General features: G+C 41.9%; 1 protein-coding gene across 4 annotated transcripts in view; it reads left to right on the forward strand.

Moving 5' to 3' along the window:
• The first annotated feature begins 413 nt into the window (after nucleotides 1-413).
• The window catches only part of PPP1R12A (protein phosphatase 1 regulatory subunit 12A), a 113,025-nt gene continuing 85,578 nt past the window's right edge, over nucleotides 414-27,860 (forward strand). For 3 of the 4 annotated variants that reach the window (XM_074539675.1, XM_074539674.1, XM_074539673.1), the window contains exon 1: nucleotides 414-788. In XM_074539675.1, coding sequence (XP_074395776.1) covers nucleotides 552-788 — 237 coding nt within the window. In that variant the 5' untranslated portion in view covers nucleotides 414-551. The remainder of the gene's footprint in view (nucleotides 789-27,860) is intronic. The other variant, XM_074539672.1, reaches the window with a different exon arrangement.

Consider the following 27,860-nt stretch of genomic DNA (forward strand, 5'->3'; position numbering starts at 1 on the left):
TCTCCCAAAACAAAGGACCCTCAAGCAGGTTGCTCCATTTATTTCCTCTTTTCCAGTCAAGTGGCTGCATGTTTGCGAGCGCAGGCGGAAACACCGGCCTCACCGCAGGTGACAGAAGTCGCAGGCGGGAACGGGCAGCGCGTTCGGCGAAGGGGACAGGAGGCGGGGCTGCACTCCCACTGCCACTGCCACTGCCCCCTCCCAACTCCCAACTCCCCCCTCACAGCTCCCAATTCCCAACTCTTCCTCACAACTCCCCTTCTCAATTAATAACTCCCACTCTCCCCTCTCAACTCCCGTTCCCCCCTCTCAACTCCCACTCCCCTCTCGGCCCGGCCCGGCCCGGCCCGGCCCCGCCCCGCTGCCCGCCCCCCGGCAATCTCGCGGGATTATGCTAATGAGCCGCCACCGGCCCGCCCCGCCTCTCCGCTCCCCGCCCCGCGCCCTCCCTGGGCGGTGAGCGCGCGCGGCCGCGGTGCGCTGTGGGATAGTGGCGGTATAAAGTGTACGCTCGGCGCGGCCGTGGCTGAGGGGGCCGGCGCGAGCGGGGTATGAAGATGGCGGACGCCAAGCAGAAGCGGAACGAGCAGCTGAAGCGTTGGATCGGCTCCGAGACCGACCTGGAGCCGCCCGTGGTCAAGCGCAAGAAGACCAAGGTGAAGTTCGACGACGGTGCCGTCTTCTTGGCCGCCTGTTCCAGCGGAGACACCGAGGAGGTGCTGCGATTGCTGGAGCGGGGCGCCGACATCAACTACGCCAATGTGGACGGGCTCACCGCTCTCCACCAGGTCGGTGCTGGGCCGATCGAGGGACCCCTAGCCGGACTGGGGCGGGGGGGGGGCGAGGCCGCCCGAGTGCCCCCCCCAGAGGAGGAGGAGGTGGAGGAGGAAGGGGCCGGAGGCGGCTGCGCTCCCTCCGCTGGGGGGTGTCGGGGCGGGGAGGTGGTGGCAGGGTCAGCCTGGGACCGGCCGGGGGCCGCGGGCCGAGCCCCGGGCCGGCGGGGCTGCAGGGGCGGGAGGCTGCACCTCCTCCCCGCGGGCAGGGCGTCGGAAGGGGCGGATGGGCCTCTCCTGCGGCGGGAAGGAGGTGCCGCTGACCCTCTTTCGTTTTCCCCTTTTGGCAGCGCTTCCCCCGGAGGGCTGGGGGGAGCGGGCCCTTCCCCGTGTGGGCTGGGGGGGCCGGAGGCAGGTGCCCCCGGCGTGGGAGGGTGACCGCAGGTGAGGGGAGCGGGCCGCCCTCGGGGGGCGCTTCTGCCGCTGCCCCTTGCCCGGGATCCCGGTAGTAGTTCCCTGCTTCCCTCGGTCCCTGGTTCCGCAGTAGTTTAGCCGATTAAAGCCCGCTCGTGTGTGCGGGCGGCCGTGTTGAGAGAGGGATCATCTATTTCTCTCCGGTTTCTAGGGGAAACCAGTATTTTCTTCAGTATATAGAAACGCGTATCAGGAACGGGCTGCTTGTTTTCGTTACCGATGGCTCCCGCCGCAGTATGAAAGCTTAACTTCAAGGGGAGCGGGGATCTTATTTTTTTTTTTCGTGCGTTGGAAAGTAGTGAAAAACCCAATCCGTATTGCTTTGTTCTGGTGTGGGTATGTGGGAGGGGAGTTGGTGCCGAGGGAGGTAACTTTCACTTGGGCCGGGGGGGGGAATGGACGGGAAACTGGCTGTGAAGTTTCCTCAAAATGGATGCTTTGTGCATGTTGAACTTCATAGCAGTCTGATTGGAATCTCAAAACGTTAGCCAAATAAGGAAAGGCTGTGGCAATCCGGAGATAATGCGGGTTTGCCTGAATAGTTTTTCTTCTCTAGAAGGCCAAAAGCTTCCACACAATATTGGATTCACTGAATATCTGGAAAACAAAAAAATATCTCTGACAGGCTAGCTTCTTGTTCTTAAGTTTAGAAGTTGTTCAGTAGTTTAAAAAAATATCTTAATAGTTATGTGTTGTAGGTTGATCAAGTAGAAATTTTCCCAGAATGGTTAGGTTGAGGTGGTTTCTTACGTTAAAAAAAATGAGATGGTGAAAATATTTTCTTCATCCTGTATAGGTTTTTCAAGGATGTGAGGCTTTAGAAATTCATAAACTGCCTTGCAGAGCTGGATAGGATCCCCTTTTGAGCATGGGATATAAAATTTTATGACTCTTAGCTCTGTTTGCTGTGTCTGAGCTGTCACTTGCTCCCCTGTATAGGGTGTTGGTTTACTTTCAGTTGTGAACCGAGCTGGAAGGATGAGTGTGTGTTGTGGTTGAGCCTGTCAGCGTGTTACTGCAGCACGGTTACCTGACTGCAGGCTAGCCTGTCACTTCGCTGCAAGCTTTTCTGTATTCATCCCCCTCTAATGAAGTTATGGTCGGGTCACGCTGCCAGGGAGCTCGGTGTGAGCAGCCATACCTTAACTGGTTAGATCCTTGGCTCTGCAAGTGCTGCGCTCCAGCCATTGGTAGGGGAGGATGACGTTTAGTTGAACTCTATTGTTAGAATGAGAGGTGGCGTTCTTGCCTTCTGATGTCCAGAAGGCATTTTCAAAATGTCTGTGATACTGTACACAAGAAAGCTCTCATCAGGGTAATTCTGAGCGTGTTCTCCCCATTTTGTACATTGTAGTCAGCTTTCAGTTTGGAAGGGCAAAGTCTAAAGGAACAGAGGTAAAGATTTACATCACTGCTAAAATTCTTGCTCATGCTCCTCCTTGCCCCTCCGCTCCTTTAGTGATACCAAAGGACCTTTTCTGATTTTGATACTGGAAGTAAATAAGATCAGTTGTGAAGTTATAATCCTCTTGAGGCCATACAGTAAGTGGAGGTTACCTGTTGCTATTAAAAAAGCCATAAAGCAGATCCATGCCTGGGATGACTCTGAAGGGTTTCACTTCATTATTAACACAAAATCATATTTTCTTCTAATATGCCATATAAAAGGTGCAAATCACACATGATGCAGTCTGTAGCATGAATTAATGTCATCAATTTTGGCTGCACCATGAAAAAAGCTGTATCTGTTCTCAAAGGAAGCTCTTCAAAAACTTGTCATTCTTCCTGACACTTTTGACTGACTGATGGTAGTTGTGTTCCAGTCCATATTATTGTGTTTGAGATTGCCGTGGAGTGCTGTTGCTGTGTGCTTCTTTGGTTTGTTGGGGTTTGTTCTATTATGTGTTGTCTGTCAGATCCCATGTAGAAGACACTGCTCTTCAGAGAAATAAATTTATCTCAGCAAAGGTAAAATTACTGTAGGTTTTTGGGTTGTATCTTTTTTGCCTTCCATCAGTTTATTTTTTCCAGTTATTGAGACCAAATGGGTATGTCTGAAATAGCGATAGAATTAAATATTTAATGTAATATTTAGCCTTTGGTTTTCCTGCTACATATGGCAGTTATAGGAAGAGACTTCAGCTTTGTTTTATTTTTCACAGCCCAGGTAGTTGGAAATGCTGGGGGGGAAGTACCATCAATTCTGAAATTCTGGTGAACTTCAGATCTGGTCTGTAATGGAGCATCAAGCTTTGTTGCTGAAGCCATTAGCTAAGCTTTTTCTCTGAGTGGGATAGAGTGCCATCACCATCAGAGAGCTGCCTGTAGAGTTGTTTCTGTTCATGCACACGGGAAGGAAAACAATGACTTGACTTGGTGTCTGAGGGGAGGAAAGCAGGGAGGATATATATATAGGTACTTGCTGCAGCCCTTGACAGTGCCAGTGAGCAGATTTTGTTTTATATCTGCACGTGCACGAATGGGTGGACTTGGGTGCATCATACCTGAGGACAGATGAATTAAATTCTTTGGTATCTTGCAGAAGAGGAAAAATTGTCATTAGGTTATGGTTATTATTCCTCTATGGAATTTTGAGTTCAAAGCTTGTTTTAAGAACTTGTTCTACACAAGTCCTCAGGTTAGGCCTTCAGCACAAAGGACAAAAGTGTTGTGTACTGTTTTCCTATCTGAGATATATGTGCAGTGTAGGATGTTGCAGCGGGATACTGTGTTGTGCTGCATGATATGCATTATATACATATTGTGTGTATCTGTAAGACCAGAAAACTTCTAAATGAGAACTTTAAATTTACAATCAGATGTCAATGCCATTACTCCGATGGAGGTGGGAGTTTTGAATGTTGCAGTCTCAGACAGCTGTTATGCAGGATGAGCTCTAATTTGAAGTGCAGCTTTTTAATCTGCCTTAACAATGGAATGTAAGGGGAACTTGAGAAAAGAAAGAAGCTCAAAGGTGAGCTGTGACCTTGCAGATTATTTGTGTCTCCAGAGTGGGGGGGTAGAAGTGGCATATTCCAAAATAATCTTGAGAAGAGGCTGTATAATGTTTTCAATAAAACCTGATCTCATCTTAGGCAGGCATACTTCTTCAGAGTGGGATTCAGTTCTCTCGTCCCAAAAGCTTAACGCCTGTCATTCCTCAGAGTTTGGACTCTCTTCTGCTTTCCTTGGCTTTCATGAAAGAGAACTTAGTTCACTAGCTCTGACTGGAATTTATTGCTTAAATGGCTGAAAGTAGTTTGTCTAGAAGTTCCATAGAGCTTTGTACAGGAGAGTGGAGCCCACCCTTTCTGGACAGCGCTGCAGAAAGGCTGCATGCAGTGGGGAGGGAGCACGATGTGGCCGGTTTCCTGGAAGGCTGCATTTCCTGTGCACATTGCTCCCCTGGGAATATCGGGTGTGCAGCGTGCAGTACCTGCACACACCTCAGCACTGGCTGAGATTAGGCTGTGGTTAGGTGTCACAGTTTGTGCAGCGTGCTTTTTGGCTGCCCTTTTCCTCTGAGGCTGCTCAGACTAGGGGATGGTAACCTTGTTTTTGGCCTCGTTCTCTCTGGGTGAGGAAGGTGGGTGCTGTAGCCCGGTTCTGCCACTCAGCACGGAAAGAGCGTGTCCTGCTGTGCTGCTCTTACCTGTTCTGGGGAGGGCCCTGCTTTGAGGGGAGATAAGGGGAATTGTCCTGGCTGTTTGTGCCTGGGGATCATTGCGGAACCACAGGGGATGTTGTTGGTGAAGGGCCGAGCTCCTGTTGAAGGATTCATGTTGTCTTTTTTGTTTTTTGTCTATGACAACTACACGTTAATCAAAGTTCCTCAAAGGCTATCTCTCTCTATCAAATTGTGGCTTTTTACAATTCTTTAGGTGCTCATTTGAATGTGAAGGTGAGACTGTTTTACGAACAGTATAGTTACGTACTAGTTTGCAGATAGAGCAGTATGCAGTGATAAATAGAAATTTTGATTTGCTGCCACTGTTGTAGGACTATGCTGTGTTTATCCCTGAATACTAATTAAGACTGTGTGTTTCACAGAATTTTTGCTTACCCTTTCTGAGTAAGGACAGTTATTGCTGTCATTTCCTGTGGGTTCTATGAGATTTATTTCTTAGATAAGAAGTACCTTCCTTTGCAGGAGTTTTTGCAACTGTTTATGTGAAAAATTCTGTCAGGACTTTGGGTGGCATATTCTTAGTACCTGATATGGTAACAAGTGTGGATACCTTTGGCACCAGCTGTGTTCTTATTACAACACCCTTTCAAACTGCAGCCAGTGATGCAAAAGGAACATAAAATCTACCAGCACTGGTCCCTTTGCCTTAGAATTTGATAGAGGGCGTTAGGGCTGCCCTGTGTTCCCTGTGATGAATGGCAGCCCAGGTCATTGTTGGAGCTGGGGCTGCAGCACATCAAGCTGGAAGAGCAAAGACCAGGTTGCCAGTCCTAAATATCCAGTGTTTGCGTCACAGCAGTGGCACCCAACATCCAAGGGTAAGGGAGGTGTGGAAATAGCTCAAAGCTGTCCTGGTAACCTCCTGGCTATGACTTCTACCATTACTGTTACAGAGAATGAAAATACTGGTGCATATGGTAAACTTGTTAACTTTTCAAAACTGTTGAGTAGGAGGACTTCATTTCGTACCAAAAGGTTGGTACTCAGTTACAAAACTGATGTTGAAGTCTCGCTGTTGGGGTAGGAGCCAAGCTGCTAATCACCAAACCTCCTAATGCTCTCATTGTGGATGTTCTACCACTGAGAATTTGGGGTAATTTGTTCAGCTTGTTTTATTACTCTTTTATCGTGGCTTTTTTTTAAAATCTATATTTTAAGATAAACAGAGGAAATGAGTCCAGAAATAAATGTAATGTTGACTTCACTCAGTGATCTGACTACAGAGGCATATTTGTTTAAATTCTCTTTTGTGATTGGTTCTTGTGTGGGCCACAGATCTTTCTGTAGTTACAGTAGCTAGGTTCAGATGGTACAGTAAGTACTTGTTAACTTCCTACTGATGTTGTCATCCAAGATTTTAATTTTTTTTTTTTTTACTCTTTGAAAGGGAGGCAAGAAGAGGGGAAAACAGGTGTGATTTTCCATAACATACTGTGAGTGTAATAGTGGATATTTAAATACTGTATTCAAAAATTGTGTTCTCCTTGGTGTTTTATGAAAGAAATTAGTAATAATCTCTTTACCTTTTTAGGTTTATTATTTCTGTCAAGTATGAACCTGGGATTTCTATGTATTTTCATTGCTATGGATATTTCTTATGCACAAACAGAATAACCCAAGTGAATTCTAGCATATAGAAATTACTTAAAGTATTTAAAGCTAGTTTTCATGTTGGTGTAACTGACAGGTTGCTTAAACTTGCTAGTCATGGAGGAAGAGTTCTGCATTCCAATGTAAGAATGAATTCTTCAGGTAGGAGTTTAGTATTTACTGAAGCTGATGTTCAGGGACAATTTCTGTTGGTCTCTAGATATGAATTTCACTGTAGCATTAATGCTGCTTTTACAGTACAGCTTTGTCTGGTTTTCTATGTGTTCTCGTATATTTTTGGTGTTATTAGAACACTTTCTCATGATAGGTCATTAAAAAGCACCTTGTAAAAGTAGATGAGGTGTGCTTTTGTATGTATGAATAAAATGGCTATGAACACACTTGATTTAAGGCCTTTATGATTTTGACATTGTAGTAGCAAGAATGCTGTTTTACTAAATTATTGAATTTCAGTTGTTAGCCAAATCTGAGGCTAGGAGACAGAAGCAGTCAGTATAAATCACTAGTAGCTTTACCCCTCTGGAGGGATCTGTATTCCAGGCTTAACAATATATGCTGTGTTGTAGTTGGAACAGATGGTTTGACAGGCTCTTGTGCAGTTCTTTACTTGTTTATCCCTTTGCTCATGCTCTCAGTTGCTCCCTTTCTCAAAGTTATTACTTAGGCTAGTAAGACACTTAGTGCAATCCTCTCAAAAACTGAGAGCCCAACAAATTGGTTATCTCTGTCAGTGTAATTGTTGTTTCCTGAGGCTGGACTCACAGCGTGGGGAATTGAGGAACATGGCCTGTCCTAGCACATAGTGATATTTTATCCAAGAATGTGTCCAGATGGGTTAGACTTGGATGAACTGATATGCTCTGAACGCAGTGTGGAGGTAGTTTTGAATCTGTGGCATGAGTACAACACCCTTCTGGGATTCTTGCAGCCAAGGATCTGTAAATTACATCTAAATACTTCTGTATTGTAGTGTAAATATAGATCATACCAGGTGAGATATGCAGCATGTGAGGGCATTTGCCTAACAAGTGCTTTGTCAATGCCCAAGAGTATATTTTTCTTCATTGATCTTGACAAGCGTACCATGCAAACTGGAATGCAGCTGTAAGGCAGTGCAGCCGTCCCTGAGCTGGTCAGCCTCCGATGCTGCTGCCTGGGTGGAGACATTGCAAGCTCCTTTACTTTCCTATATGCATTCCTGAAATGACAGTCAATGGAAAGCACGGAGTAAGAGTAGCAGCATTCCTCAGCTGTTTCCTTTCCAGTCATTTCAAGTCTGTAAGACAGAATACAAGAGGGCAAAAGATGATCGCAGTACTTGGTGGGGGGAAGCATTGTTGAATTTTTTTTTTTCCAATGTATTGTTTTGAGAAGACCTGGTACCCAGCTCTTGTTTCAGTTATTGAGCACTGAATCAGACACTGTGCTTATCCTGGAAACTGAATCTTTGCTGGCTCATTAACAAAACCAAAGTTAGAGCAATATGATGAGGTCCTTGAACGAGACTGTTTCCCATTTATGCCTGAGTGGTGTTAGCACTTACCCCGTTAACCATATATTTGTCAGGCTAATGGCTTCTAAAGGTCTGTTAAACAGAGAAGGGTGGAGTTGGCTTTAAGAAGAGGGTGAACCCTCTGAGAATCAAATGTAGTCGCATTTTGGGCCTACCCACAGAAGTAGGTTTATCTTCAAGATGGCAAATAAATAATTCCTATACTACTGTAGTTTCTGATTGCTTAAATTTATCTATAACTAGCACATGACCATTGATTCTGATACTAAATAATCTGTAAGCTATTGTTAGAAATGGTTGTAGCCCTAAAACATTCAAAAGGGCCATGTCTCATGCTGATTTTTTAAAAATTATTTTTAGTTCAGTCTGAAATATGCTTTGATTGATTTTCTCATTTTATGATTGTAGTTCAGGGTCTTGAGTTGGGACTGACAGCTTGCTTTGGTGTGATCAGTTAGCCAGCCAGTGGTGATTATTAGACAAGTTTTAGTTCTGGGGTGATTATTTAGTTTTGGGGTTTGTTTTACTGCCCTGATTGTGAAGCAAGAAGAGTAATGGGAGTCATCTATATTGAAACACTTCTTGACTATTTGAGGTTTCTTGTACATCAGAGAATTACTTGTAAGTGTTAGCTTTGTGTTGTGGATCTGATAGATATATCTATATAGATAGACATATATCTTGTTTTTTCAGTTTCCTAGGGTTTTCTTTTTTTTGTTCTTTCACTGAAGGGCTGAGATGAATCTTAACAGGAAACCTGTTTGTTAGTAATTCTAACAAATCTCCAATCTTATAGGATGAACTTACCTTACTAGTTTTTCTTAAAATTCACACTTGAATCAAGTATTTATATTGGGCAAAGTAATAATATCTTCATCTGGTAAGCAAGGTGAACAATCTGACAGGCATGTACTCTGTATGTGTGTGGTCAGTGCTGCCTTCTGGAGCAGTTCACTTGGATGAAGCTTGCACTGAGGAGCTGCATTCCTCTGCCAAAGCTGGGATCCTTGTGGGCCCCTTTGGAAACTGGAATACCATCTCAGACTTTGAAACTTTCAGTTTACAAATGTCCTAAAATTTGCTTTAGTGCTCTTGACTGAAAACCTACACTTTTCTTACTGAAGTGGAAAAGTTATTTTAAGGCTGCAAAGCATGTTGTCCCAAGTTTTAACAAAAGTGTTGTTGCTTACAGTGTGTTTGCAAATAGATGCAATTATGCTTGAGTTAGTAAGCTTAATTAAGTGAATAGATTTATTTTGATAAAATTATTTTCTAAAAGTGTACCTCCCCACCCCAGAGGTGAAACAATTTGAAACTACTTGTGTTATTTCCTCAATCAGTGTGAATTATGACTACTTGTCCTGTATTCTAGAAAATATAAGTAACCCTGCTTATTGTTGTTGCAGCACTAAGTTATTTTTTATTTTTATTTGTATTTTTATGAAAAGTCAATGCTCTTTTACTTTTTTTTTTGTAGTCTATTATTTGGAAATGTTTTTAAACATGGTGCTTTAACCTTCTGAAACTTTGGGCAACATGAATTACCTTAGGTTTTATCCAAAATGAAGACTGAAAATTGGGGTGCAAACGTTGTCTGCAGGCCAAATGTGGACTCCTGATAAGTAATAATCTCATTTCTATCCGCTCATATAAAACGTCTCTAGAAAGCTTGCCAAACTTCACAATTTCCCACCGCTTTTATTTTATTCAGCTACTGTAGCAAATTGAATTATTTAAAGTCCTATTTTTTGGAGGAGCCTGCACTTGATCTCCTCAGTAGAAAATAAAAGTTCAGTGCTTACCTCTGAAAGAAGAATTTTTGTGTCATGTCAGTTTCTTGGTTTCTGAGTGTAACAGAGCAGAGGGGGTGAGTTGTGCTAACGCTGGCACTGTCAGTGAGTTTTTGTTCATGAACCTCCCTGGATGTGGCTTTTGGTCACTTTGTTCACTTCCTTGCAGACAGCCTGGCCTGCCAGCACCTGCTCGCTTGGCTCCCTGGGCCTGTGTGTGTACGTGTTTAATCGATAGTGAATGCTAATGCTTGTGTGTCACAGTGCTTATCAGGTATTTGTGCACTGAGGGAGAGAAACAGCTTTCCTGCATCCCTGCAGAGGAGTAACTTACAGCTCCGTGTCCCTTGTGCTTAGCACTTCTAGTAGACGTATTCAGTGTTGAAGGTGGGCTTCGGCCGGATCTATCAAATGTGACTCCTAAGAAAGCTCATGAAGTTACTGTAGAAACCAGTCTTATCTATAGCTCTAGGTAAATACAGCGCTGGTGATTCTAAAACTACCAGTTTTAATGAAAATGGGGAACAGCTTGATGTGAATTGTATATTATGAAGTGTTTTATTGCTTACTCATGTGGGATCTGGAGGTGGGAGAGCTCTTTCTCAGTTGTGTTCTCAGCAATTGAGGAGGTTGCTGTACTCTGTAATAGTAAAAAACATGTCAATTGTATTATATTAAATAGCGTTTGCAAGCTCAAGTAGCTGTTAAGATGTGACGGCTGGAGATGAGCACTATTAGAATTTTTTCTGCAAGAAGCCTAATTTTGTGAGAATCGCTGTAACTTTCTGGAGCCTAATCATTAGTAGGTTCTATGGCACAAGGAACAGGGAAACAAGAATTTTTCTGGATGTGTATGGAGCAGTTTCCAAGGGAAGATAACAGCTTCAGTTTGAATTACAAAGACTTTGCAAGAGCTAGGAAAGCCTACTTGTGATTATTAAGATGTCAGGTTTCAAAAGCTGTTGCTGCAGTTATGGTCTGGCATCCTTTTTTAGGCTAAGACACCTGCTGTGTTAGGTGCATATGCTGGATGAAAACATAAAACGAAGAAAGCTCTGGCATAGAAAAGCTTGCATTATAGTAGTCCTATTAAAAATACTTTTCCTTCAAGTTTGTTCTTAAGATTTTTGTTACGGTATCTTGTGTGTGTTGTGGATTTTTTTTTTTTGTTTCCAAAACACAATGTATAAATAAAAGCACCACTAAAAGTTGAAGGCAGGCAAACTGTGGGGATTCAAATAAAAGACCAAATAGGACTTAAAAGTAACTTTCTCTTAAGAAACCTTGGCATCAGAGCCATGTCTTCTTCAGTGACATCATTTATCAGCAACTACACAGAGATATGACTGTAGTGTTTGCTTTAAGAGCTGATATGTAATTTCCCCCTTTTGGGAGATCCTCCAAGGGCTTTGTATCTCGATAGTTTCTTACCTGCACTTATTTTAACAAGTACTTTGTCATTTCAAGACAAGCTCTTATGACAACATTTGAAAGACTTTGTTCTTTCATTTCTTGTAGGAGTTTGGGCCCTTTGGATTTTTTTCTCTGTAATTATCTAATTTTATTTTTTATTGCCAAGTTAAATGACTTAAATATGGGAGAATTTTTGTGGTGCTTTTCTCTCCTGTTCATTTTCCCTTGTCGTTTTTCACTGCTGATAATGTATTTGATAACATGCTTTGAATTCTATTATTACTTGAAGGGTGCTTATGCAAAATTTAAACAATTGACAGCCTAAGTCAACTGATTGGACTGCTTCATTGCAGCTTAGCTGCAAATATTACTTGGGTTTTAAACTTTTAAGTCAGAATCCTCACTTTTTAAAACAAAAATGGCTTAAAATCTGGCTTCAGCTGTTCTGCTGTTGAGCTCATAGTGAGCTGTAAAGTTGAGGAGCGTCACTTAACTAGGAGTGACGTCTGTTTATCAATACACTCCTGTACTCATACTTTTGTAGCTGTGATTCATGAGACCCATATTACTCCACGCAGTTGCATAAGTTTCTCTTTTTAAGAAGTTCTGTGACCTAGATCAAAGTGGGCATTGGGAAACTCAGGGTAGAAAACAATCTTCTGATCCTAAGGTAGAACAGTGAGAGAGATAGGAATTTTTTAAATCCAGGTAAATTGCCCCTCTTTCTCTTTTTATGTCCTCCTGTCTCCTTGGTCTGGTCGTGTTACAGAACCTGGATTTTTTGACAATCACATCCATCTGCCTTGTAGCTGTATTAAATAAGAAGCAGTGGTTGGTTATTGGTGCTTTTAGATTTACAAAAGCAGTCTCCAAATTCAAGTCTTAATCTCTAGAGACCTTAACAAGGTGCTGGTGTTTACGGAAATCCAGTCTGGGCCCTGCTTTGATTTCTTTCTCCAAGAAAGGTCTGATGATGGTTGGTTCCTTTAGTACTATCAGCAATCATTGAGACACCTGATATTTACATGTCTGCTTTTCCTCCTTGTGAGGTTACCTAAGATGACTCTCCATACACCCAGACCCAGGAGTGCACTATAAATTTCTCTCTCTGGAATGTTTTAACTTTAATTGCAGAATACACGGAATTGTTCCTGTAAAGCCAAATATGTTAATCAAGGGTTTCCATATACTTTGGCTTTTGTCAGCCTCAGAGTGTAGATTGTGAAATGCTTCTGGCACTTTTGATGACTCTTGATTCACTGAGAATATTATGACTCTGTTAAGGTATTTATCTCCCTAATCCCAATTATTTTTCATATAATCATAGAGTATTAAGGGTTGGAAAGGACCTTAAAGATTATCTAATCCCAGCCAAACCCGTGCCATGGGCAGTGACACCTCCTGCTAGATCAGGTTGGTCAAAGCCTTGCTAGAACTGGCTTTGAGCACAGTCAGGGCTGGGTTATCCACAACCTCCCTGGGCAGCCTGTTCCAGTGTCTCACCGCACTCACAGTAAAAAAATTTCTTTAAACATCTAGTCTAAATTTCCCATCTTTCTATTTGTACCATTACTCCTATTTCTAGCACTACAGTTCCTGACTCAAAGTCCTTTTCCAGCTTCCCAGTAAGCCCCCTTCAGGTACTGGAAGGTTGCTGTAGGGTCTCCATGCAGCCTTTCCTTCTCTGGGCTTAACAGCCCTGATTCTCGCAGCCTGGCCTGCCAGGGATGGGCTCCAGACCTCTTACCAACTTTGTGGTTCTCCTCTGGGCTTGCTCCAACACTTTCATGCCCTTACCTTGAGGGCATCAGAACAGTACACAGCACTCCAGGTGGGGTCTCACAAGAGCAGAGGAGAGGGGAGAATCTCCTCCCTTGACCTGCTGACCACACTCTTTTTGACACAGCCCAGGGTATGGTTTGCCTTCTGGGCTGTGATCTCGTGCTGACAACTCATGCTGAGTTTTTCATCAAACATCACCCCAATTCCTTTTCCACAGAGCTGCTCTCAATCATCTCTCTGCCCAACCTGTAGGTGTGTCAGGGTGAAGTCCAGTTTTAGTAATGCTCTGGCTTTAGAAGTGGCATATGAGAATCTTTCTTAAAGTCTTAGCTTAAGATATAGATGGTACATCCAGTTTAGGCACAGTGAGGTGGTGGGGGGTTCTGCAGTCTTCTTGCTTTCTGTGTGTAGGACTTCAAGTTCTAGACAGTGCAGTGAATTTGAACTTTATCAGTTGGTGGAACCTGACTCCATGATAACAAATGCTTGGAAAGAAGTTATTAGTCATTGTAGTCAATATTGCAGAAAGTTGTCGATTTCTTAGAGATAAATATGATTCTTTCCTTGCCCAAAACACTGTATGCATACAAAAGCAATAGTGTTGCCACTTTAGCAGAGAATGAGGAGTGAAGTTCTTCCTAATATATGATCACAACTAGGTTGGAATCAACTTGGTTGGAAAAGACCTTTGAGGTCCAGTCCAACCTGTGACCTTAAGCCACCTTGTCAGCTAGACCACGGCACAAAGTGCCACATCCAGTCTTTCTTTAAACACCTCCAGAGACTGTGACTCCACCACCTCCCTGGGCAGCCCATTCCAATGCCCAGTGACCCTTTCTGTGAGCAATTTCTTCTTAATGTCCAACCTGAACCACAGCTGGTGCAGCTTGAGTCTGTATGCTCTTGTCCTGTAGCTCCTGTCTGGGAGAAGGGACTGACCCCCACCTGGCTGCAGCCTCCTTTCAGGGGATGCAGAGAGTGGCTGGGTCTCCCCTGAGCCTTTTCTCCAGGCTGAACATCCCCAGCTCCTGCCTGGGCTGGTGTTCCTCACCCTTCACCAGCCTCACTGCCCTGCTCTGGACACGCTCCAGCATCTCAACATCCTCCCAAAGTGAGGAGTCCAGCCCTGGGCACGGCACTCGAGGTGCAGCCTCACCATGCAGAGTACCAGGGACAGTCACTGCCCTGGTCCTGCTGGCCACACTGCTCCTGACACAGGCCAGGATGCCATGGCCACCTGGGCACGCTGCTGGCTGCTGCTCAGCTGCTGTTAATCAGCACCCCCAGGTTCCCTCCTGCCTGGGCCCTGTCCAGCCACCCTGTCCCCAGCCTGCAGTGCCACCTGGGATTGTTGTGGCCAAAGTACAGGACACGGCACTTGGTCTTGCTGAACCTCGAATCATTGGATTCATTCCATGGATCCAGCCTGTCTGGGGCCTTCTGCAGAGCCCTCCTACCCTCCAGCAGATCAACACACACCCCCAGCTTGGTGTTGTCTGTGAATTTCCTAATGGCAGTCTCAATCCCCTCATCCCCATCCTCAGTAAAGACACCAAACAGGGCTGTGTCCAAAGCTGCTCCTGGGGGATGCCACCAGGGACCATCCAGCAGCCGGGTGCAGCGCCATTCACCACCACTCGCTGGCACCATCCAGCCAGCTCTGACCCCAGTAAAGGGGGCACTGTCCAAGCCATGGGCTGCCAGCTTTTCCAGGAGCGTGCTGCGGGAGATGGTGTAGCAGATAAGTAGCAGAGTGATGGGGTCTTCTGGAATAACTAGGGAAAGGTAATGTGTCTGCCCCGATCTCTGCAAGGGGGATGGAGGGAATGAAGGTAGCCTTTAATTTGCAAATTACACTGGGCACGGTGTCTAAACTGAAAAATACAGCAGGGCTGTAATGTACTGACTGAATGGACTGGTCTGTCTTGATAAGAGAATCTTCCCTTTAGCCAGCAAGGGGTGAGTTTCTACAGTTGAGTCAGTGGTGTGGCTGCTTTGCTGTCTTGGATTTGAATGTGTACTCTGAGGCTTGTTTAATGTGAGACTTCTGACTTTCCTTCAAGTGTACCCCTTTGTCTCTGTCACAGGTCATGTTCAGAAAAGCAAGAATCAAGGGGAAGTGCTGCATCTCATCGAAATAGTGCAAAAGATCCAATTGAACTGGTTATGGTAAAGGCTGTAGGACTTGCAGTATTGAGGAAAGCTTCCTGGAGCCTCTTGCTGAAGATGCTATAGTTATAAGCAGCTGTGGTCAAAAAAAGTTGCATTTTTGCAACAGGAATAGCTATTATTATGGGCAAGTATCAGAAGGTTATAGATTAGGGCAACCTCATAAGGGCTTTGTTTGTCTACTTAGCTTTAGAAGTATTGAGATCTCAAACTTCTGTATCTGTTTCACTTAAACAGGTTTTCATTTCTACCCCAAGGAGTGGTAGCCTGTTTTTAAACCAGGCTGCTGAGATGGCTACTGTCTAACTCAATATACTTTTCTCGCCTGCCACTTCAAGTGTAGTTTATATTTTATGGTTAGTAATTCTTAACATTGAATGGCTTTTCTTTGCAGCTATTAAGAGGCGTCTTCATGTCACGTAGTTTTTTTTGATTCTTGTGATGTCCCCTGTGTTCAGGATTGAATAGGCAGGTGTGCTCTAGAACCTTCAGATGTATAAAGTGATGCAATTAATCTGCAATATCACCATGTCTTCATACTGTTTTTAGAGTTTACAGTTACTACAGTTCCTGTATGGGTAGAACAGGTGCTTGGCTGATTGACACTGCTCTTCAGCCATAAAACAACAAGCTACAATTTTGGCTTTAAATCTCTGAGTCCTTGATGCAATGAACTTTTACAGCATTCTTTTTGAGCTTGGGAATTGAAGCCAATGTCAGTGACTTTTTTTCTTTTCTTGTAGAAGAATGTTCAAATTGACAAGCTTTAACTTTCAAGTGTCTACTTTAGTGTTAGTGTTGGGTTTGACCTGTGATTTCAATGTAAGTGTCACATACAATTAAATAATTCTGAATTTTCTGTACTGCCATAATTCTTTCCTGTATTTTGCCAGTAGTTGTAACAACGTGTACTTGCACTAAGCACCATAAATCACTGATCCTTTTTTTCCCCTGATTTCCTGCAAAGGGCTCTGGGGAAGGAGAAGAAATGGATGTTGTGTGTTTGCTAATTGGTAAATGTACAAGTTGTTCGTGCTGCTGAATTAGGAGAGGAGAAATCTTTGAATGCATGAAGCCAAAATCCTGGCTCTCCATCACTGTGATATGGGCTTATTTAGTTTGTAATTTCATCCAGCATTTGAGCTAAAACTGCTAGTAGATACTAAATTCTTCACCAGCAGTTGAATCTCAGGAGTAAAGTTCAGGGCAACTTTTGCCTCAGTTGATGAAGTTCTAGTAAACTTGCTTTGATGAACTTAGATTTTATTTTGTGCATGTACTGGCACAGGCAGCTCCTTCAGCTTGTAACCAACTGTGATGTGTAATCAAGTATAGCCAGATTGCTCTGACCTCCTGCAAGCTGGTCTCCTAAAATGGAAATTATCCATTTTGCAGATGGAAATTGGAGCCAAGCAGCTGTGAATTCCAGGAGACAAATACTGAAGCAAACTCGTAACTTTGGTCTTCTGTTCAAAAACCAAGTGACAGTTGAGCCTTGCATTTGCCACTTGCTTTCAATCTTTTCCCAGGAAGTCGGGGAGTATTTGTATGAAGGCACTGCTTAATAGAGTTTTCTGTTTCTTTTTTCACATAAGTCTTTTCTTTGTAATACTTACTTTCCCTCACTTCCTCTCCTAAAACAACAAACTCTTGCTATTCCCCAGCCTTTACTTCCATGACTGCTGTTTTAGGGAGTTAGTGATTATTTGCACTGAATCAGCTTTTACCGATTGAATGGCAGGAAACCAGGCTAGGCTGACAAATATGTACATTTTCATGCAGCAGTGATGCTGATCACCTGCAGTTGTAGAGGTTGGTGTGGAATTGCTTAGCTATAAAGCCTACTGAATGTAGAAATGACAAATTATATGGTTATAAGGACACTTGCATGAATCTGTGGCTCAGAATAAAATGTACTGCCTAGATGAAAGATCTGCTGTTTCATCCTTAGTTTAGCTTTGGAAATTGAAGACAAAAACTGGGTGAAATTGTATTAATTGCTAGTGTTCTGTGCTGTTCCCAGGGGGCTACTTATTTAAACCTATAAAACCATCATTTAACTGTTGTAGAAATTTTTAGTCTGTGTGAAAGCTTGCTGCATATTTTAGGTTTTGTGGAGGCTTGCAACTAGCACTACTTCAGGTTTAGTTTTTGACAAAAATCTGACTTGTAGGCAGAAGCGAAGCTGGCAATATATGCAGGCAAACCACAAACAGTTCTGCTAACATGTTCCCAAGGGTCCTACATAAACTGGAAGAAAAATTATGTAGCCTTTTTAATCTGTGTTCCGGGTAGCCATACTGAAGCTTTGTCTTTAAAGAGAAAAGGCTTTTGTGGTTATGCCCTAAGGGTGCAAAAAAACCCAACTAATGCATTGAAAGGTGCAAAATCATAAAGATCTTTCCCAATAGCCAGATCACAGTAAGAATTTTTTTTTGTGGTAAGTGCATTTTGGGTGAAAGACAAAATAGAGCGGTGGTTTGTTAAAAATGATGTAAAAGAGAAAGAAAAACACAACCAAAAAACTTCTGCTGGTCCTTGAAAACAAAAAACTGCTCTTGCAGTTTTACAACCTTTCTGATTTAGCTCTCAGGTGGTAGATGCAGTGGGCATGGTACTGCCTTCTGTTATAAGGTGAGCTGTATTTAAAGTATATAAAGTATCTTTAGATGCTGAGTGTCTGGTGGAAGGGGTAGATACTTTTGCCACTGAAGTATCTGGGGAATATTTGCTTAGCCTTTGTCTGCTTACTTTTAGGTGAAATAAAAATGACGGATTGCCTTCTACTTTAAAGACTCTTTAATCTGAGTTATGAGGTTTTGATTTTTATGGTCTAAGGAATTCTGACTTGCTCAAATCCTTGGCTGTTGAAATCAGGTACATAACTAGAGATTGTTCAGTAGATAACTACAGTAAGCATCCTGTCTTCTGTTTCTTGCTGTATTCTTGTGCCTTACTTTTTTTCCGTTCCCAAGGTTACCAGAAGGAGTAAAATTATTTTTGCTTTACACATCTTTTTGCTATGTGCATTTAGCCAGCAGTTTCAGAATGCTGTTTGATAGCATGTAGTGTGGTCTTTCCTGGTTTAGTCAGTCCAAGCAAGGAGTTTCTCTCCAGTCTAAATGCAAGCATACAGGCTTGAGTCTGCTGAACAGGGATGTCTTTGCTCAATCTATTCCTGGATCTCAGAGCTTACTTTTTTTGGCAGGTAGGTAGGCATGTGTTATAATCTTTCCACCTACTGCAAAGTTAGTCTGGGCAGAAGTGTGGTCTTAATTCCTGAAAAGCATGGCATAGGAAGCAGAGGAATGAGTGGAAAAGATAAATTGTTGCAGCATACCAAGCAGAAAAGGTTTGTTACAAAAAGAGAGTAACAAGTTCTTTTAATTGCAGGATGTTCTTTGTTCCACAAAGCAGAAATGTTTGTTGTTATGCAGTTGTCAACTTTAGTGCTGTGTAAGCAAGCAAATGTTTATTTAATACATGGGTTATCTTACATTCCTAGAGTTTGCCTTGTGTTTTGACTTTTTTTTTTTTAATGACCTGTGAAGAGGTGACTGAGAGGTACCAGAGTGTACTGGCTTGATGAGAAATAAGTTTCAACAGAAGGTATTTTTGGGTGTGGCTTTGTTTGTTTGTTTGTTTCAATGAAAGTATGATTTAGGTTGTCTGCTTTGAATAATGATTCTTCTAATTGGATATAGAAACATAGGTGCCCAATATAGTTCTTCAGGAGTATTGTTTGGGGAGATCAGGACTTTTGTTAGTGTCCTAACTAGTGCTTGTCTGTCTGGTTTTCTTGTTTTGGGAATTTTTTTTCCCCTTTTTGGAGACACTGCTGGCTTTTTCTACACTCCAGTAGCTTTTTGGCTACTGAAGCAGAAATCTCTTGCAGAAAACCTGAATTACTCCACAGATGTGGATGTAGATCTTTCTCGAGATCCTGGTCTGATTAGAGCTCTTAGTTGCTGCAGAAATATGGGAATGTATGTGGCAGCTGCAGTGTTCCATGGCTTTTCTCTCACATGGGCCTGCCACAGAGCCAGCAGAAGTTCCTGGTGGAGCCGTGCCTTCACTCGTGCTGGGCTGTGCGTGGGCCGCTGAAGACGCCGTTCCTGCTCTGCAGTGCCTCAGAGTGCAAGATGTGTATGAAGTTTGGGGAGGAAGAGCACCATCAAATACACAAAATATGCTTGCTTGCATTTTAATGTTTGATTCTTTTTGAAGAAAATTTTTAACTTGCTATACCATTCTGTCAGACATAGATTGTACTATATTTGTATCTGTAACTGATAAATCAGTAATTGAGGGGCCCTATAGTAGAACTGGGGGGATTCTTGACATTTCCTGGGCTGTTTGGTGTGTACTTTGTGGTGTTTTGGGGTTTTTTAAACTTACCTTATTTAGCTGGGTAGATGTAATTATTCAGTTTCCTTAGCGTAACTTGACTCCAACCTGTAAACATTTTGGCATTTTTTGGAAACAGGAATACTGTCATGTGAAATTATCTGATCTTGCAAATTGTAATTTTTTTTTTTAATAGTGTCTTCTCACACATAATGTAATAGCTATTAAATAAAAGAAATGCTGTCTTGCTGTTCAAACATTTTATTTCTAACATGACAGAGAGGATCTTTCAACAGTCTCTGATTTTTATTAAGTTTTCATGTATAGAAAGCCGAGATCCTAAAGTAATAAATTAAAACTACACAATTGGTTACCTTCTTGCATATGAGATGGTGTAAGTTTAGATCTCTACTGGTAAAAAGATCTAAAGGTTGTGTCTCTAAAATCAATCCAAGAGGTGATAAAACTGTTGCTATGTACTTGAGGGCAAAAAAGGAATGGGTTCAGTTTTGTATACTGATGTCAAAGTAGTTGAAAGATTTTTTTTTTTTAAATAAATGGGCTGTAACTCTTGCTTCAAGCTCATTTGAATTGTTAATTTCAGCAAATTTTATCTTGCTTTAACTATAGTTCTGTAGTTGTGATGTTCTGAACATGCTTAGACTTAAAGCATCCAACAAAAACAAAGTAGCTTGCTTGCAGTAATGGAAAAAATGACTCAGTCCAAGTTGAGAACAGAAATTAGCTAAAAGGCAAACAGTAATTCTTAAAACAGAAGCTAAGTTTAAGCACTTCATAAACGATGTTTAGGATCATCCTGTACTTCTGGTTTTCCAGTTACACGAGTGCTTCAGCCATAGTGTTCATGTGCCTCTTTGAGTAAAATTTCCTGGTTTTGCCAAATAGATTTCATACGTTGGTGTGCTAGGATGGGTCTGCTGCTAGCTTTGTTCAAGAACCATGAGACAACACGGTACAGTCATCTGAGATTAAGGTACTGTTTAACTGAGGAAACTCATGCTGCTCACTTATACATGACACCTGAAGAATAAGGGTGGTGTCAGTTTGCTTGAATTCTGCCAATAGCTGTTGGCTTTTTGGGAGCCATGAGGAGATTGCTGGTGACACAAAGGGCCCTCAGCTGTTCAGCTTCTCTGGTACTGGTGTGCATGCCTGAGTTCTGAGATGTAGATCCATTCGCAAATGAAAGAAATAAGCCATTTCCTTATGAGCAAGACAAATACTGTATTGCAGTTCCACATTTAACCTTCATTTAGACCTCATATCTTCAGTTCAAGACCTTAAGTACAGGGTAATTTTGAATATTAAGCTTTAATAGAGAAGATTGCTGTAATTAGGGAGTCGTTACTTCATAGCTGAATGAGGCTAGCTCAGAGATGTCTCATATAAAGAATGATATTAATCAAATCAACAGAAAGGTCCTTCTTTCCTTGGATTCTTGTTTAATTCAAGCTCTTCTAGCTATACATTTGCCCAGGCTAGAACTAGTAAATAGAATATTCTTTCTAAACTGCATAGTCTTATTCTGCAGTGTGATATTCTTGCTAGGCCTGTAGTGAGACATGTGTCGGTACCTACCCAAGCAGTACTTGGGACTTGTGTTGTCATGCACGTTGCAATTGGGTAGACATTTATTTTAGAGATACTTCTTTTGTTACCTAAGTGCTTTCTGAATAAGTGTATAAATAACGTGGCAGGAATTAACTCCTGATTTTATGACCTCCAAATTAGCTCCAAATTACAGAAAACTGGCTTTGTTGTCAGGTTTCTCAGGGGGAAGTGAAAATTAAACACAGAATCACTTCTTTTTCAAGGTGATAATTCTGAGTTTTCCTTTATTTACCTTCCCACATCCAGTCTTTGCTGCTGGCTCTTGCATGAATGCTGTCCCCAGTATGCAGATGGCTTAAGACATGAGCCTGCTGTAGACTTCTTCCCTAGATAGCATTAGCTTCCCAAATAAGAATGGGAAAGTTCTGGAGCAAGGGCTTTGGCGTACCTTTATAGGTACTGGCCACATTTCAGTCCAACAGTTTTCTGATCTCGTTAGACTCCACAGACACCTGAACACAGCAGTTTAAAGCATAAGGAAAATTACCACCATGGGCCCCTTTTTTGTTGTTTGTGATAACATCAAGTCACGTTACACTTGAGAACTTTTTCGCCAACTATTGTTGATCACTTTTAGGAACATTAGGAGTCAATGCCTGACACCTTAATTTGAAAACCTCAATTTTTAATACTTGTGTAAGAAACAATAATTAATTTCTTTATAAGTCTTTATACAGCTCTACTATAGAAGTAGTGAGAAACAGACTCAAGAATTGGATCTTGCTTCTACTCCTGGAAACACTTAAGCTTCTGTAAATAAAACAACTTCAGCAGAATTATCTGTAAGACTTGCAGATTTGTGGCCAAACTCTACAGCCCTTGGTATACTTGGAGCATCCTTTTTTAGTGCTGAAGTTGAAAATGCTATCTCCTAGGTTCTCCAGAACTATAGCTATAACTTTAACTCATCTTCCTAGATTTTCCCTTCTCTGTAAAAATAAACAACTCTTATCCAAGAACAGGGTTTGCGTCTGTTTTAGCTAAATGAGTTACTTAGTAAAAGGAACTATCTATGGTAATACCTAAACCTGTTTTACAGCAGTACTTATCAAAGTACTTTTTCTGGTCTGTTAGATAATTATATGCTCTGCTTTTGGAATAGTGTGGTTAGATGCAAACCCTAGAGCAGCAAGATGGTGTAAGTGTATTTTGTGTCACCATTGTTTTTGCTTGCCATCTTCATGTGGGACAGCTCAGCTCAGTTTTATTCAGCTTGGTTAATGACCTTATCCATTCATAAAGGTGTGGGTGTCCTGTTGTTTTCATTAAGGCTGTGGGAATTGATTCTCATAACAATCTTAAACCTTTTTCTTCTGAAACTCGATATGTACGTTGATTTTAGTGCAAATATATACATATTTTATTGATGAGTGTATTAATAAAATGATGTTGTACGAAGATACAAAGAACAGCTGTAAAGTTACTGGAAGTTTCTTGACTAGAAAGTGACTTTATTTGGATTCAGGTAGTCTGGATCTGAACTTCTTCTTCACTTTGAATTCAAAAAGTGAGTGTTGCATTCTGCCACATATCTTCTTTCACAACTGTCCTCTGCAGTTGAGATGCAATTTTGTGACTAAAATGAGGGTGAGCATTGCCCCAACATGTGTTCAAGGTCAGCTGTTTGTAGGTTTTCAAAGAATGCTTTACCTTTGTGATCTTACTAGACTTAAAACTTCAAAATCACATATTAAAACTTCTGATTTTCCCAGACCTGAATTTCCATTCTTTTCCTAAATGGTTGTGAAGATTGGTGGCTGAATTTTGTTGATAGTCAGTTACCACCTCTTCTCACTATCGCTGGGCAGCCCGAGTGGAATGAGGAAAGGGGAAGATACGAACTGATTCTAAAATGTTTAGGTAATGACTGCTAGTGACTGGATAAGAGAGCCCAGAGCGACTGTGCAGCATCAACTCCTGTTTGTGTAGAGCCTCACATCTTGTGCACTGCAGCTTAAGATGTTTAATTGCAAAGTATGTGACCCTTTTAGCAACTTGTTCTGTCTCAGACATTAGTGATTTCCATGGGAAGAAAGCAAACTATAGCCGAGACTAATATGGAAAGGCAGAAACTCACCCTCTCATTTCCTTCTCCCTCTTGCTCCCTAGCGTGTTCCAGAGGAGTGCTTGTGATACTCATATGTCTGCAGCATGCTGTAGTTGTGTTGTCTTTTGCCTAACCTAATTCAATCTAATGAGTAAGTCCTCAGCAGAGCAGTAGTAGTAGGCATTTTCTGTGCCATTCCTAAAGCCAGGAGTGTTAATGCTGTATTTATTGCTTCAGTTTTACTCAGTGCTTTATATTGAGTGCAGGACTGATAAGGAGCGAATTTGAATTTAGAAGTGTGTCAATACAGTCCTTTCAAACAAAACCTCAGCATCCCAGCTGAGGCATCCCACAGAGGCAGTCTCTGCCCTTAGACATTTCTTCTAAGGAGAGCCCATATGTGTGGCTTTTTGAGTCTAAGATCTTGTAAAATGTGCTTTTAGCAAATTGATACCCTGCAGAGCAAAAGTATATTTGTAGCTTCTCTGAAGTTGTCTGAAGTAGCTTGGTATAATGGCACATATTTCTGAACTAAGAATGCATTTACTTTAGATAGGGCTATAGATATTGTGAACTACATGCTGTTGTTATTATAGACTAAATGCCTACTTAGGCACAAGTAGGCAGCTCCTGTGCATTCCCATATCCTGTTGGCAGCTCCTGTACATTCCCATACCCACTGACTCTTGTGTAGGGAAGTTCAATTTGTTCACTTGGCAAGTCAGTGTGGTAGATGAGCTTGCAGTTGGACAGCAGTCACTTCTAAAATACTGATACAAGAACCAATTGAGCAGTCCATTAAATTGCTGCTTAGGTCCACCCAGTGGCATGATTAAGAGAACTAGTCTTAGCTCTCCTCTGTGGATAAAATTACATAAATCTACAGCTTCTTATGGAATGTTTTTAATTTAGGGGAATGTTAGCCAAATGAATTCCAAACTTGAGTAGAGATGGCTCCTGATTCACAGTCTGGCATATAGGCTTCAAATGTGTTTAGCCTCAGGGTCAAATTTAAGATCAGACTAAAGTTTCATCTTTTACACAAAGGTAGTGGTAATTTTTTTTTATTTTTACCATGGTGACATAGGTACTCAGTTTCTATAATAAAACTGGTTCTGGGTCTTGTTTGGCTACATACTGCTTAGTTTTTCTGCTTTGTTTTTTGTTAATGTCTTTGTTAGACAGAGTATATTTGCTGAGGTGCAAAAAGGCAGCCAGGTCTGGCAGCAGCTAACATTTAATGGAAAGAATAGCTCTGTTCAGATTGTATTAATCTACAAGCACATTTTTTTGTCCTTAGGAGTCAATAGGCTATTGAAGAATTACATTCTAGTCCTACCTAAAGTAGGCACAAAATGTTCTACTTAATTCAACAGATCTGGTAGTCTGGTTTTACCGTGAGGATAAAACAGGATATCTGTTTGAAGAGGACAACCAGTATTAACTAAACTATGCATTTTATTAGCAAAATTGACCTTTCATAAAGATCAATTGTGAAATTCTTATCTAAAAAGATTAATGCAAATATTAAGGGGAGGTAGTATATAAAGAATATGGCAGTGTTCTAGAAATTTTGATACTGTGTTAGAAGTGTTGCTTCCCAATGTTTAAGTGCTTGATTCCTTCTGAAAAACAAACCCTAGAGCTAAGAAGATAACTGTTGTCATGCTGGCACGTACCTCTAACTGCAGCTTTTTGTATTCTTGTATTTATATGTCTAATCCTGAAGTTCATACTTATTTCTTTCTAGCCCCATTTTCTAGGCTGATGTTTCCTTCCATTGTCTTGGAAAGTCCCTTGCCCTTCTCAAGTGGAAGCCCTGCAGTCCTTTCTATTTTACATCCCTATCTGTTCAAGAATGTTGCTTTCTTCAGTTCTCTCTGTTCTTTCTCTGTAGACTGTGTATTACCATCTCCTTATAAGCACTTGCTCGTTAGAGTTATTCTTGTTGGAATCTAGGCTACAAATAATCTTTCCATGCAGCAAGTTTCTGCCTCTGATAAATGCAGGCTGCAGCCAGTGGCTGACAGTGAGATTCATTTGCTGTCAGACCCCTGAATTAGGCTTTTCTGGTACTTTTCCTTTGCTCCAAAATCCAGGATGTTGTGTTTATGAATGCTCCCTGCAGTTTTGAAATTAATCTGTTCTTAATGTTATGTAAAGAAGTGCATTCAATTGAATGTTAAGCTGTAGATTCTTTTGGAAGGCTACTTGCATGAGCTCAGTTAAGGCAAAGTAATGCTATATGTGTAAGATTTAATTCTAAAGTGTCTTAAAAATATACTGCAAATGTTCATCTTAACTGTGATATATAAACTAAATAGACTTCATGGATAGATTTGTGTAAGCATTTTCCATGGGAATCCCAGTGCCTTATATGGTCAACTTGCTTTGTAGTGTTCCAGTGAAATGAAGGCAGCCATCCAAAAACGGGGAAAAAAACCAGCCCAGCTGTCTTTAGCTTTGTCTGTAATACCCTCTTTCTTGGCCTCCTTCAGTAGCACAGTAGCTAATTATTAAAACTGAAAATGTGGCAAGAGCCTGTGTAGCTAGTAGAAGAAATTTCTTTTGTGGCAATGACTTTATACGAAAGACTAAATTAATTTAATGAATTGATAATAATAAGCATATTGATAATACTGCTTTATGCATAATGCACTTTTGCTGTCATGTAAGCTGTTGTGCCTCTACCCAAGCTTGCTGTAAACTGGTTGTCATTCCAGTAGCTGTTACAGCCAGAGCAGGGTAGAGGGGGAGAATCCCCCTCCTTGGCCTGCTGGCCATGCTCGTTTTGGTGCAGCGCAGGGTTGGCTTTCTGGGCTCTGAGCACACGCTGATGGCTCATGTTGAGTCTTCATCAACCGTCAGCCCCAGTCCTTCTCCACAGGGCTGCCCTCAATCACTTCTTTGCCCAGCCCTGTGGGTGTTTCTGGGATTGCTGTGACCCAGATGCAGGACCCAGCACTTTGCTTTGTTGAACTCCATGAGGTTTGCACTGGCCCATCTCTCCAGCGTGTGCAGGTCCCCTGGATGGCATTGCATCACACGGCGGGCCAGCGAACGTGCTGAGCGTGTGCTTGGTGCCATTGCCAGTGCTGCTGGCAAAGATGTTGAGCAGCGTCTGCCCCAACTGCTGAGGGATTCCACTTGGCACTGGTCTCCATGTGGACAACAGGCATTGACCACAACTCTTACATGCAGCCATTCAGTCATTTCTTTATCCACCGGGTAATACATTCATCAAATCCATTCATCAGATCTTTCCAGCTTACAGGGAAGGATGTCATGTGGGACACTGTAAACCATTTGCATAAGTCCAGGTGGATGGTGTCAGTTGCTCTGCCCCATTGTAGGTTGAGCCTTTTGAGGCTTGCATATTAAGGGATTGCTTCAGAGGGATCTGGTTCAGGTTCCTCTGGAAAGAGCATCTGGGTATGGTAGCAACAGTGAGGTGAGCTACCCTGTACTTACTCTCAAGTGGTAGGATGCACAGAAGCTTTACTGTAATTCTCTGTGTGGTAATTTATATACCTATACTTTAAAAACCCTTCCTAAATGAGAGGCTAGATTGTTAAACTTAGTCATATCTCTTTATTCAGATACACAGAATCTTGTTGAATGCGAGAACAGCATTATCTTTACTTGTAGTCCTAATAAAAAAACCATAACACATTTTCTATTGCAGAAAAGAGAAAGAAACAAAGCCCTTCATCACTTTTCCATTCTGAGAAGTATCAGTAAAAATGCTACAGTATTAATTTAAATTGTAGTTAAGAGGGTTTTTTCGTCTATAAGGGTCTGAGGCCTTTGGCATTCTTTCAGTTAGTCGTACAGCTCCAGTGTCTGATTTGTGTGCAAAGGAGAGGCCAGGCTACTGAGACCCGTGATAAGTCATCTTTGCTTCTGCTGATACGTAGCATTCCAATCAACTGTCAGAAGAGTAGCTTTTGTTTCTTCCTGTCTTTTGGTTGCAGATTCTGCTAGCTTCATGTAATGACTTGAACTCATTGTTTTAGCAGAAATGGTGAACAGATTTCTCTTATTACTGATTTTTAGTCTTGTGACATGGTCGTCAGTGTCGTTTTGTTCTAGGCCAAAGAGTTCTGCCTATTGAGTTATTTATCTGAGAGATAGTCCATCCCTTTGACCAAGACTCTGGGTCTCTACAATGTTTGTTCTCTTACTGTTTTCAGCTATGAAGCTGTAAAGGGGAATGGATTTTTTTAAATACTGAATTAGATGACTAGAAGCAAAATCTCCTTGGATGGATCTATGTTTTAATATTCCAGCATTTTGCGGTGAGATAGGATTTTTCAGAAGAAAACCTTTTTTCAAATATTTTCAGGTCTACCAGAAGAGTGCTTCAGGGAAAAGCTGATATCCAACAGAATATACCAAGACCTAAAAAAACTAAAAAAACCTATAGTACCATACAGTGATAGATGTATGTTAATTTTGAGTATGATAATTCAGAACACAGAAGCTGTACAGATGTCAGGGTGCTGTGGACTTGTAAAATTCATCTAGACTTAGGCTGGTTCTATCTGTGCTGTGACCTCTTTGCCTCCACTAGCACAGAGGAGGAAGCTGTAAGATTCAAAAATAGAGTAGGGACGTAGGA

Source organism: Zonotrichia albicollis, chromosome 4 (genome assembly GCF_047830755.1).
Source record: "Zonotrichia albicollis isolate bZonAlb1 chromosome 4, bZonAlb1.hap1, whole genome shotgun sequence".
Classification (NCBI taxonomy): Eukaryota; Metazoa; Chordata; class Aves; order Passeriformes; family Passerellidae; genus Zonotrichia; species Zonotrichia albicollis.